This window comes from Engraulis encrasicolus, chromosome 9 (genome assembly GCF_034702125.1).
Source record: "Engraulis encrasicolus isolate BLACKSEA-1 chromosome 9, IST_EnEncr_1.0, whole genome shotgun sequence".
In the NCBI taxonomy this organism is placed as follows: domain Eukaryota; kingdom Metazoa; phylum Chordata; class Actinopteri; order Clupeiformes; family Engraulidae; genus Engraulis; species Engraulis encrasicolus.
This window is the reverse complement of record NC_085865.1, coordinates 4,133,493-4,146,778: the sequence shown is the minus strand read 5'-3', so window position 1 is coordinate 4,146,778 and position 13,286 is coordinate 4,133,493. Positions and strand designations below refer to the sequence as shown.

Here is a 13,286-nt window from a genome sequence, read left to right as displayed (position 1 = left end):
AATGACGAAAGACAATGGTAATTATTGTCGTTTTTACTGGCATTATCACACCATAGACTACTTACAAACCCCAACTCCGATGAAGTTGGGACGTTTGGTAAACAGTGAATAAAATCAAAATGCTATAATTTTCAAAACATTCAATCTATTCATTAGATGGAGAATAGTGAAAAGACAACATATTAAGTGTTAAAACCGAGAAAAAATATTGTTTTGGGGGACATATGTACTCATTTCTAATTTGATAAATCCAACACGTCTCAAAAGAGTTGGGACGGGGATCAGTGAAATTTAGTAAACATCCAAATAAGATAAAACAACAAAGAAGAACATTTCAAAATGAATTGTACTGACGGACAATATAGGTGTCCAGGTATAAGATCATCACAGAGAGGCTGAGTCACTCAGAATTAAAGATGCAAAGGGAATAATTACCATAGTTATTACATACATTTTTGAATTCCCTTTGATTTACCACGATTGAGTGTATATAAGACATATTTTTGTTAATAAAATCATTGTATAGGTTCATGACATCATGAAATATATATTGGCTGTAGTCTCACTCTAATTCCTGGAGTGCTAGAGCTATTGAAAATTGACCAAATTAAGAATGCTTAATGCATGAAAATGATACAGGGGTGTAACATTCTCCTAAGCACCTGAGCTCACTTGAAATAGACCCAGAAGACATGGGAAACTGTCCTTTGCTTACAGAAGTCAGCAGAAGTTGTAGAAGTCCATTCTTTTTGACAATAATAGAGCATTGCACATCCTGTGCTACAGTAAAAATGGACCATCCAACTTGTGTTAGTGCTAGCTTCAAAAGTCAGCCTCCATGATGGCATGTGGGTGCAGTAGTGCATTGGTTAAGATGTTCTCACTCATCTGTAGAGTTAAATACAGTGCTGAATGGTATAAATGGGTTTTAAAAAGCATGAAAAGCCACTCATGCATTATATTTTGAAGGGAGATCTTCGATTACTGACGCATAGTAAGGTCAAATTGCATTCTCTACTATGTTTTAACAGTTTGGCTCCATCATAAGGACCAGCAGGTGATAGAATGGTGGGTTTTTGGTCAAGACCTGTCACACTGTAAGCACTACAGAAAGGAAAACATTGCAAAACATGACAAGGAATACACCCACCATTTAAGCTGGTGAAATCATGTCCAAGATAGGAATTAACACTGTTTTTTATATAAAATCATCTCATCGGTTAATGTATTTAACTGTTAAGTGTTGTCTTTTGTTTTGTTTTTAGTCTTCCTCGACATTTGCTGCCATTTATTGTCCCCGTCCCAACTCTTTTGAGACGTGTTGGATTTATCAAATTAGAAATGAGTACATATGTCCCCCAAAACAATATTTTTCTCAGTTTTAACACTTAATATGTTGTCTTTTCACTATTCTCCATCTAATGAATAGATTGAATGTTTTGAAAATGATAGCATTTTGATTTTATTCACTGTTTACCAAACGTCCCAACTTCATCGGAGTTGGGGTTTGTAAATAGAGAGACTGGTTCGCTTTGATCTCATAAAATGATGGCCGGAATTAAGCGGAACCGTTGTGACACTGTTTCCTACAGGTTCTTTTTTTTAACACTGATTTATTCAGCCTGGTGTCAAACCTGAGAGCTACAGGTACCAGGTTTGAGTTGGAGCATAAATTACCTTGGCAACGCAGCTGAGTTTCAGGTTAGCAAGACTGATGGAACAGATCTCTATCTAAAAACAGCAGACTTTGTAGTTTATCGACTTGATCTCGGATTTGGGGATAACGCATTTGATGGAATGGTCCCCTAGTGCATTGTTTCCCAACCAGGGGTACGTGTGCCCCAACAAAAACTGTACCAACGTCCGTTAGATTTTACAGCGCGTCCGCGTTTGTGAATCAGATATGGATGCGATTATGGTCCGCGTTTTGACGGTAGAATTTGGGGCGGCGCACGGTGGCGACCCTGATCCACCAACTGGAACCCAAAGGAATGTGACAGTGACACGGATGTGGTGACTTGAACGCGGCTCCGCATCGGAGTCCTCTGCTGTGTGGGGTGCCACTAAGGGTACGCGAACACACTGCAGGGGGTTCATGGAAAACTGAAGAGATGTATGGAGGACAGTCACATTGGGATATAGAGCATGACTGCGGGGGTACTCGTGGTATGACAAAAAGGCTTAGTGGGGTATGTAAGACAAAAAAGGTTGGGAAGCACTGCCCTAGTGTGTCAAAGCCACGAACACACAGCAAACTGTAATGATGCGTTTCCTTATGTGTCTCAGGTTTTCGCTAAAGGAGAGATTGTCCAGAATGGCGTCATGCAGGTTCCAGTGAGCAATGGGCAGCAGGTCATCAAGGGGAAAGGGTCCTTAAAGTTATCGGTGCAGCCAGAGATGGCGCCCTCTGTGCAGGTGTTGGTGTACTGCGTCTTACCCAGCAACAAGACACTCATGGCTGACAGCAGAGAGCTCTCCACTGAGAAGTGCTTCAGAAACAAGGTACAGTATGGCTCCACGAAGAGGAAACAAGCGGTTTTATTTTGTGTAGTATGATTGTGTGACCATGATATGAACACTAGAAGCCGTGTTCATTATTTTTGCGTGGCCAAACCCTGGGCACTGCCCTCTTGGGCCAGTAAAATTATTTTTTTCCACAGATGTTATCGCCACCTACAGGATAGTGCATGTATCACATTGTCACTGATTGATGGCAGCAATATACTGGATACAAAAGATGGTTTACGATCAAGGCCCATTTCGAAACGGTTTCCATCTAACATGCAGGCGGGAATACCTAAACAATTTCATTTTTCCACCGGAAAGTAAAGTAGTAGTGTAGAAACTTGAGAGAAGAGGCACGTTTAGCCTAATATTTGGCTCTGTTCACCCTGACTGCCTGGAAGCACGTTTTTGTACACAGGTGACTTTTGGTTTCATACAGCCCCAGTAGCTTACTTCATGCCTACCTATTTCGGTCTTTCATTTGAATGTGGTGTAAAAACGTACAATCCTTTTTTGCTGCTTTTGAAAGCATCTCTCTTCCTAGAGCACCTGCTTTTTTTCCATTTTCTTTCTGCAATACATGGATTCTAAATTTTGTTCATAACCTGACTGCGTGAAGCTAGCTGCGCACAACTCAACCTCTGATTGTTGGAAACCGCTGTCGGTCAAAGAATTAGCTCACGTGGTTGGCTGCCAGTGTCTTGCCCCTCCTCATAACATCTTGTCGATAAACACAGAGAACCCATGTATACAAAGCACCTCATCAATTAGCGAGAGGCAATGCGAACCCCCTCCCCAGCCTTAAAGGGACACTGTGTGAAATTTTTAGTTGTTTATTTCCAGAATTCATGCTACCCATTCAATAATGTTACCTTTTTCATGAATACTTACCACCAGCATCAAATTCTAAGTATTCATTATGACTGGAAAAATTGCACTTTTCATACATGAAAAGGGGGATCTTCTCCATGGTCTGCCATTTTGAATTTCCTAAAATGCCCATTTTTAGCTGCAAAAATGACTGTACTTGGACCATACTAGAAATTATTTGTTTATTACTTAGTAAATATTTCATGTAAAGATCAAATTTGGCAATAGGCAGCCCAGTTTCAATGAACAGCATAGTTGCAGTACCTTTTTTGACCACTTCCTGCACAGTGTCCCTTTAACAAACCCTGAAGAAAGTGATCAGGCCAGGGTGCCTTTCGCACCATATACGTAGCTACTGTCAGTCCTGTTTTATTGCATAGCCACACAGAATATTTAAAGAAATGTGTGCGTCAAATGCGAACTAAATGTCACAAAAAATGTCCTTCGTTTTGGCGCCCCCATTGACACTGGGCCCATATGCAACCGCATGTAGTGCATAGTCCCTTTTCACGCCTTCAGTGGTTTGATAGTTAGTTTGTTAAGAGCTTAAGCCTAAAGGGCCGTACACACACGTCGCTACTAGTTACTCGCTCAGCGGATGAAGTCAATAGAATGTCGATGTGTTCCAGCGAGACTCGCAGGCGAGTAGGCGAGCACTGTACAAGCGATGCAATGTGGGCGGATTCCGAGTTGAAAATATTTTATCTTCGAGCAAGGCGAGTAAGCGAGTAACCAATTGGAATGCAGAGTTCGGTACTTCTCGCCTGTTCATTGGCAGTTAAAGCCGCGGGAACTTTCAGTGAACGTTCCATGAAAGAGTGGCGAGTAGGCGAGCAAGCGAAAAGCTAGCTTTGTGTGTGTACGCCGCTTTATGCAATGTTCATGGACAGATTACAAAGACAGAATGGGTCAGAAATTCGTTTGGAGAACGAACGGTTCCTGCCAGGATTTGAGCTGCCTTGTTGGAGGTCTGCGCTCTCTGAGTATCCTAGTATCACCCTATTTCTATTTGTTGTGTTTGTCAAGGTAAGTCAAAGTAAATGATCAAACTTTCTGTGTGTCTGCAGGTGTCTGTGCAGCTCTCGTCCCCTACGGCCGTCCCAGGGGAGAGGAGCTCTCTGCAGCTGTCTGCCCAGCCGGGCTCTCTGTGTGGCCTCAGCACTGTAGACCAGAGCGCCTTCATCCTGGCTCCCGGGAAACAGCAGGATGCTCACAAGGTTACTATAGCAACGGTCCAAATGAATAGTGGTAGAGGTGTGATACAGGTAGTAATAGTAGTAGTCCGCGACACCAAGCTCCCGTTTCTCTTATTTTAATATAGTGATGTTTTGGGCAGCATGCCCTTCATCAAACCATGGTGAGACTTTGCTAGTCCTGCACCTAATATTTTCTTTTTGAGACAAATGTGTGTATTTTTCTTTGTTAAATGTGGTAGTAGTAGTAGTATTGAGTATCAGGTGGTGAAAAGGCAAAACTCAGTAAAATCTTTCATTGTGGTAGTAATAGTGAGGAATTGGCAGAAAGATGTCTGTTCTTCAGCCTCTGTGCTGCTCACAGATGAGGGAAGTAGAACGATGCAGGTGTGTCGAAAGGTCAGTCACTCTGTGCACCTATTTTTTTAAAAACTCTGTACTGCGTACCACTCTGTACTGTACATGACATGTGTTGACATGTGTTGACATGTGACGATGTGTTGACATGTTATGATTGAAAAAGCTTCCTACACTCTAAGAGACCACAGTGTGACAAACATTCCACCTCCAGATTCCACCATTGTTTTCTATGGGGACCAAAACTTACTCAAAATCGACAAAAACATTTTAGTGTTTGAATGGTGTCTCTATCTCGAGAGGTCTTGGAGCTTATCCATTTTCAATTTTTACAGACTGACACAATATAAACAAGCAAGCAAACAAGCATAAACGCGACTTAGAGATTACAAGAAGTGGGAATTGATATGGCAAGCCCACTTAATTTAACTTAGTATGTTATCTCAATTTTCAATTATCAAACTTTTAGATTCAATCGTTTTTTTTCCGGGAAACATTGAGATTTCTGGGGAGGGGGTAACGCCACTTATCAGTTAATCGTAAGTCGATCAATAAGGTCAATCAAGAAACAATGAACCAAGAATTAATTCATTAATCGATAATTTGCATCCCTAATAGAATCTTATTATCTCTGATTTTACAAGGTGTTTTCCTTATTACCGGCGTTGGAGTCCAAAATTGATCGTGATGTTCGGGATTCTGATTGTTCATGGCGAGTGGACCCCTTTGGCCCCACTGCAGTTTTTGAGGTACAGCAACGACCAACAACAATGAAGCCAATAATGTAAATATCCTCGTCAGTGCTCGCAGTGTGTGCGTGTGTGTGAGTGTACATGGCAATATGTTCTTTTTCTCTCTTGTTTTCTGTTTTTTTTGCATTGTTTGTATAACTGTACAGTACATTGAATTACTCTGTGCATGAAATGCGCTTTAGACATAAAATTGGCTTGCCTTGTCTTTTTCAGTGAGCATCTATCTGGGAATGTTGTGTTTGTTTCTAGAGATTGGGACTGAAGGCCATTACTAACATGGCTGTAGAAGAAACCATGTGCACAGACTTTGGTGAGTAAGTGCTTCTTTCATACTGGAAGTATTTCTCGTCGCCTTAAAAATCTGTCTCGGCAGATTTGTGATCCAGCACGCAGCCAGAACGATGTTGGAAAATACAGGTATTACTATTGAAGATGCCCCGGCCACTTTCAAATCGTGATCCAGCAAAAGCAGCCAGAATGAAGTCGGAAAATACAGGTATTACTATTGAAGATGCCCCTGCCACTTTCAAAATGTTTGTTTGGCATCATTTTGGGTACCTGGCGGAAATGATGAATGGCAAGAGAGTGACTGATAAGACACGGACCATGTGCAAACTTTGTATGAAAATAATTGCATACACAGCAGCACCAATAATTAAATAAAATGTAATTCTTGTAGACCTTCCAGACATGGCAGATCATCAGAGATGAGTCCAATTGCAGCATATACTCCAAAAGGGTGTCGCGCCTTTAGGTTTGAAGCTGGGAGGGTGTGTAGGTTCCACAAAGTAATCCAATAATGTAGCAAGGAGGAACTTGCACACCACTGATGCCGATACACAAAGAAATTGAATGCATAAGGAAAATAAAGAAAGTGTAACCCAGTGTAGTGCAAAACGTTTTTGGTCCTTCAGACCATCATAAGTGCCAAACTTTTCAAATAAAAAGACACGCCCTGATGTAGCCTAGGTAGGTACGCGTATGCGGAAGGCAAATTGTCCATTCAACCTAACCTGAAGCCAGGTAAAGATGTCAATCAAGTAGTACTGTTTCCTATAGGCTTATCACAGAAGAATACCTAGAATATGTCATATGAAACATATGATGTAAGGGCAAAGAAAAATAGGGAGTTAAGGTATCAATTAGCCATGCCACGCCCTCCTAGTGATCTAACACCTTCGGCGTTGCATCTAGTCAGGCCAGGAGCAATACATATATCGTTTCTGAACTCCGGAGAAATTGGGAACTCTACCCACTTTGTCGGGAACAAATCGACTTTGAGCAGCTCCGACGGCTCTAGGTAGAGGCGTGTTCAAGGCCGTAACACGGTTTAAGCAGAGACGTTCTATTGGTACTGAGAAAAAGTTTGGTTTAAGCTTCGGCACAGCCTTTTCTGACCTCGGCCAGTATAAAATAGAGGCAGGCTGGTCAGCCATGCTGTTTGGGAAATGTTAATCGTTATGCAATTGGTCAGACCAAGTCTGGAAAAGAGATTTGAAAGTCAATGATAATAAGGCAAGGTATCAATGCAATGTCAAAGCATGCACTAGGTTTTACTAAGCCTTTCATTTCTCTTTTGTTTTCTGTTTTGTTTCTGTCAGTTTGTGGTGATGGCGCTTATGACGAGTTTGAAGATGAAGATAATGATGATGCAGGTGAATGATGATTCTTTTTTGTTCAGGTGTCCATGTTTTTTTGCTCTGTTTCTGTTCAAGGTTCATTCTCAAAAAAATAGCAGTGTTGATATCTGTCTTTGGAAACTCAAAAAATTACTGTACAACGAACAAATTATTGGAAAGCAACTGTGCTGAGCAAACTAAACTAATATTTTTTTGCATATCCATGGTTTCTGATAACAGCTTCGTATCTTTGGTTCATGGAGTCGACCAAAATCTCACAACGGTCAACGGGTAATGCAGCCCAGGTTAATTGTACTTAAATAAGTTTAATTGTGAAACTGTTGAAGACCATCGTTATGCAATAAACTATTAGTGTAGGATGTTCAGCAAAGGTGAATTTCAAGAATTTGTTAGTTTGTACGGAACATCTTTGAGTTTCCAGAGACAGATGTCAACACTGTTATTTTTTCGGACATTACATTTCTTTAACTTTATTAAATTTCATGAATTGAATACTTTTCCCATGGATTGAAGTAGAATGTGCCGGATGTACAGTGTCTCTAAAGCATTTTTGCTCATTAAAGTACAATTTATTTGAAGAATTTTGACATTTACTCATCTTTGTAAAGGCACTTATTATGAACAGAACTATAAATGTAATGTGAAATATTTTTACCGCCAAGGAGGTTGTGTTTTCGTTCGCGTTGGTTTGTCTGTCTGTCTGTCTGTTTGTCTGTCAGCAGTGTAGGGTAAAACCTGTGAATTGCGATTAACTAATTAACACTTTAATTGCAATTCATTTTTAAATTGTGCTAATTCTTTTAGTGTGAAGAAGAAGGAGTCTTGATGCTGTTCAGTGAAACTGTATTAAAAGCTGAAAAATAAAGAGAAGCCAAAACAAAAAGTGGGATGCAAACATATCCCACTTTATTTTTCAGGCTCTTTATTTTTCATCTTTTAATACAGTTTCACTGAACAGCATCAAGCTCCTGTGTGCGGCTTCTTTTTCTTCACACTGCATTTTTGTTTGGAATTACGCACCGAGCGAAACTTCTCAAGTAAGACAAAGGCGCGGACGCCATCTCTACCTGCACCTGATTAATCTTTTAAGCATGAGTAGAATTTCCAGCATTTGTGGCATTAGAGGGTCTAGAAAATTAGTTTTGTGTTTCAAATTAAAGTTTGTGATGAAATCTATCTATGTACCCAAAAAGACATATCAGAAATCAACCTATATTGAATAAAACAACAAAGACCTAACTCAGAAGTTGGTATCAGTGTTGGAGCCAAAAGGGCATTTACACCTATGGCTTAGATAGGCTTACTAGTGAAGTGCTAGTTAAAATTGAAGAGAACTGAAACCGCATTGCTTGAAAGTACAGTAAATGTTAAACTGTTCAAGTGTTTCAAATGAAAGATAAATGTGAAATCATAAAAGATCAAACTCAAGAAGAATCTGGTCAGAAATACTTTGCATTTTGAGTTTTAACCGTTAAATGAATTCATTTTTGGGAAAAGGTACTGTCAGCCTATAGCCTAAATATCTCAGCATTTGAGGCATTTAAAAACCTAAGATGAATTGCACTGAAAAGCTAAGACCCTCATGTTGCATTGCGCTACATCGTTCATTGTGCTACACAGCAAATGTTCAAAGTTCTTTTATTTGCTAGTAGTTCAGGCACATAGAGGCCATTTCTCAAAGTCTAGTGTGCACCCTTCTAAGTGTATCAGCCTTCGTAATCACGCCCAGTGATTGGATACTCTTTGGTGAACTCTGCAGAGTATCCAATCACTGGGCGTGACTAATTAGGCTGACACACTTCCAAGGCTCATACACTTGACATCGAGAAACGGTCAGGAACTCTTGTGCAGGCCCTGAGTCAATAAATAAAATTAAATATAAAAAAAGGAAAAACAGTGATAAAACAATCAAAGAGATCAAAAGAATATATATTTTTTAAAAAGTCCAATTTCTTTCCAAACTTCTTTTCTCCGCATCTTGCATATATGTGTTAAACTGTCTTGAAATGCAAATAATAAAAATAATACCAAATTAAAGGTGAGGTTGCAGGTATGACATCACGTTGGGGGAACTCCCCCAGGATTCTAAGGTTCTACATAGACTCCTGCGGAACCCCCAACGTGATGTCATAATGGTACATATTCTTAAAATGGTTAACCTGCAACCTCACCTTTAAAGGCCAGTTCACACCAAAGATTCGCGACGAGACGAGCTGCAACGTTCTAAAAACCAGCAACTGTCTGCAACATGCTGTTCTACTCCAGGCGTTCAGACCACTGCAACTGCAGCTGCAACTGCGACTACGTTCCTATAACAACGGTAGCCGGTCAATGGTAGTATTATGGGATGGTCAGGACCAGGCTACGTGCGCGCACCCATCTGAGTTGTTTTACAAAAGCAAATAGATGCGCTGTTGCGATCAAATTAAATAAACTATTGTAGGTAGCCCTACATTTAGGCTACATTAGGCCTACATAGCCGTGCATTTTGCGCAAAAAATGTATGGAGCCCATTGAACGTGGGTTTTACTTGGCATACTTTCGTAAGAAAATGCAAAGTTTCAGTTTCTCTGATAGGCCTATATTTCTGAAAGCACCGTGGACCCTCCTGCTTGCTTTCTGTGATAACAAGACGAGAAGTTGCGGACAACTTAATGGGTTACATTTAAAGTTCCTTTGTGCGGTGTAACTCTAGCAAATGTGCACATTTCCACGGAAAGGTGACTAACCTCTTGGATACGGAATGCCAATAGGCCTATAACAAGTAGGCATAGCCTAGGCCTAATAGAAGTCCTTTGACTAGGCGAATTTGTCAGCATCGTATTACGAGTGTGCTTTTTCACGGCATCTGAGCTCGTTCATGAGATAACTTTACGCATGCAAGAAGCATCATGAAAGCTCATTTGAGTGACGTGCTTTTACTTAAACGTGAGGATATTAAAGAATGAAGACAGCAGATAGAATAGCCTATGGTAGAGATGCGCTGTCTGATGAAGGTTGGCCATTTATTATTTTCTGAATGTATGCCTTTATTAGTTTGCACCAGGCTATAGGCCTAGCTTTTATAAGGGGTGCGTACAAAAAGCCATAGATGCACTGCGATCAAAATAAATAAACTACAGTATGCCTGCTAGGCCTATACACGCTGTGTATTTTGGGCAAAAAATAAAGGCTACGAAGATCATTGGAAGTGGGTTAGCCTATTTGGCTACTTATTTTCTCGAGAAAGTGCAATCCTCAGAAATATTTCTGAAAGCACTGTTACCGGCTGTCTCCAGTTTGCATTCTGTGATAACACGACGAGAAGTCGGCAAAATAAAGTTTTAAGTTCCTTTGTGCAGTGAGTAGCAAATGTGGAAAGGTGATGTTGTCCTCTTGGAAATCATTTGAAAATTAGCCTATAGAAGAAGCGCAACACTGGGCCGTCATCAAAACCTTGACCTTAGGCAGTGTGACGCCTCTTCTATGCCTACATTTCAAGTGATTTCCATTGCCATATGCCTAGCTGCACCTGCAAACAAAGATTCAAGGTGTGCAGGTCACCTCCTCTGTCCTGTTGGAAATTGTCAAAAGGGATCGATATTAACAATGTCATAGCCTGTAAGACCAGGCAAAATGAAGCAGCCTCACGCTATGCGAGTGTGCTGCTTTTTGTACGGCAGATGGTCTCGTCCGTGATAGGCTACCTTTGTGCAGGCAGATGAACAGTAAGCTCATTGAGTGGCTTGATTTGTTACCAAAACGTTAAGAGATGAAGGCATGGCCAGATCTTATTTTTGGAAGGTGGCTGTTTGCTCCATAAAGGGAGCGCGTAAAATGACAAACCGCTGGCGCTGGTGGTCATGGCACCAGGGGATGCAGGTAGTCTGACATTCCACCTGTTTGTTAGCAGATGCAAACGAAAATAGCCAGCTCATCTAAATAGGTTAGCTTCATTGGCCTTCTCTGATAGCCTACAATGTTCAGTTTTTGGGAATGTAATTGCCACAAATTCCATGAAATGAAATGAATGACAGGTTCACAATATTTGCGCACGACACAATCTCACGCAATATAGGCCTACACATGTGTTTCTAACCCCATCCCGCATTGGTTTACACCAACGCTGATGTTTAGACGGCCAATGTTTAGATTTAAAAATATATATATATATATATATATATTTTTTATTTCTGTCTTCAATTAGTCCTAGCCTCGTCTTGGCCTTACAAATGTCCAGTGGGCAAACTGGCTGTTTTACCCATGAGTTCCGACTTCTCAGCTGTTACGTTGATTGACAGCAAATGTCTTACGCTATTAAAATAACCTGAATGGAGGCATTGATCGGGCGTTCTCGTATAAACGGCCCCTAAGAAAATAAAATGAAACATGATAAACTGCCAGAAGACGTGTCATCTAGGCAGGTGAGGGGACGTCACAGTGGCTTGTGTTCTAAAACCTTGCGACTGCGATTTGACATGATTAATCTTTTGAAACTGCTTGCAACAGCTCGCAACTCCGTGCGACGATTGATTCACACCACTGCAACTCGTCGCTGCAACTCTCTGCAACCGTCCTGTCTCGTCGCGAATCTTTGATGTGAACTGGCCTTTAAGCCAATCCATTCTAACAATGTGTTGGGGCGTGTTTAACAACAGTCCACCCAGAGCCATGGAGTTCAGAGTTGTGACAACCAGGGAACAGAAAGTCGGTTAAAATAATTCTATTTATCTAATAATTCTGCTTTCTTTTCACTAGACACAGAACCACTACATAATAAGCAAATATGACGTAATAATGATTTAAAATGTGTACTGATGTGTTCGATACTCAATTCCTGGAACTGTTTTGGAACTGTCAATGGCAAACCTGTGTGCGAAAGGCTCCATGAGCTGCCATCTTTATGTAAAAATGGAACACAAAAGTCAGTGGGATTAGACAAACTCTTATGTCCATGGTCTCAGTCCACCATACTTCCATCATGAAATAAGTTCTTCTCTGAGTTGAGACGAGCTGATCGTAGCTGTCTGAGCTTTGTGCTCCCGGCCAGTCAGAGGTGGTGTTAGCATGTAGCTAGGTTTAGCATGGCCACTGCCTCCTTTTTAATGTATTTTTATGGGCTTTTTCGCCTTTATTTTAGACAGGACAGTGAAGAGCGACAGGAAGCGATGTGGAGTGAGAGACGGGGTAGGGATAGCAAATGACCCAGGGCGGATTCGAATCCTGGGTGCAACCCTTGGGCATGCAAGCCCAAATGTAGGGGGCTTAGCGCGCTGTGCCACAGCGCCCCCTAGCATGGCCACTGTTTAAAAAATAGTGGGTGAAGGTATCAATGCAATGTCAAAGCACGCACTAAGTGTTACTAAGCTTTTCATTTATTTTCTGTTTTCTGTTTTGTCAGAGGATTGCCACATGTATGACCATCCTGACCGCCGTACTGCTCTGTATTATGGTATGCTACCTGCAGGTAAATGTAAAGCGAAAGATTTCTGTTCTTTTTTTATATTTTTTTATTACTGTTTTTATATTATTTTTCTATTCACTATTATTATGTCCTCGTGCATGGAGTAGTTACCTGGGAGGGAGGGTAGAGGAAGGGATCTGATTTTTGATCAACATCACCACATTCTCACTAGCCTCTTCTTCCGCTTCACAAGAGGCAGATGAAAAACAAGAGGAGACGGACTCGACCACCAGCAGTGTTGCCAGACTGGGCTGCTTCCCGCCCATTTGGGCTGCTTAGGATGGCCGTGTGCGGGAAAAAATGGCATTTAGCAGAAAAAACTTTTTTGCCAAAGAAATCGATAGAATTGGGCGGGATTTTGTGCTTCTAGGCAGGTTTTGACCATTTTTGTGGGCTGGAAATCATCGGCCTCATCTGGCAACCCTGCCCACCAGGTGGGGCTTGAGGGGCAAGCAGACGGCAAGGCAAGTGAGCTGTAGTTACTTTTTTCACCCCAGCCAAGAAAACGAACAGCTAGTGTTAAACT

General features: G+C 41.2%; 1 protein-coding gene across 1 annotated transcript in view; it reads left to right on the top strand.

The window, feature by feature from the left end:
* The window catches only part of LOC134455370 (alpha-2-macroglobulin-like protein 1), a 42,680-nt gene that overhangs the window by 26,453 nt on the left and 2,941 nt on the right, over nt 1-13,286 (top strand). Inside the window, exons 13-18 of the mRNA XM_063206392.1 lie at nt 2,287-2,502; nt 4,443-4,592; nt 5,570-5,674; nt 5,927-5,987; nt 7,279-7,332; nt 12,698-12,763. Of these exons, the coding sequence (XP_063062462.1) occupies nt 2,287-2,502; nt 4,443-4,592; nt 5,570-5,674; nt 5,927-5,987; nt 7,279-7,332; nt 12,698-12,763 (652 nt within the window). The remainder of the gene's footprint in view (nt 1-2,286; nt 2,503-4,442; nt 4,593-5,569; nt 5,675-5,926; nt 5,988-7,278; nt 7,333-12,697; nt 12,764-13,286) is intronic.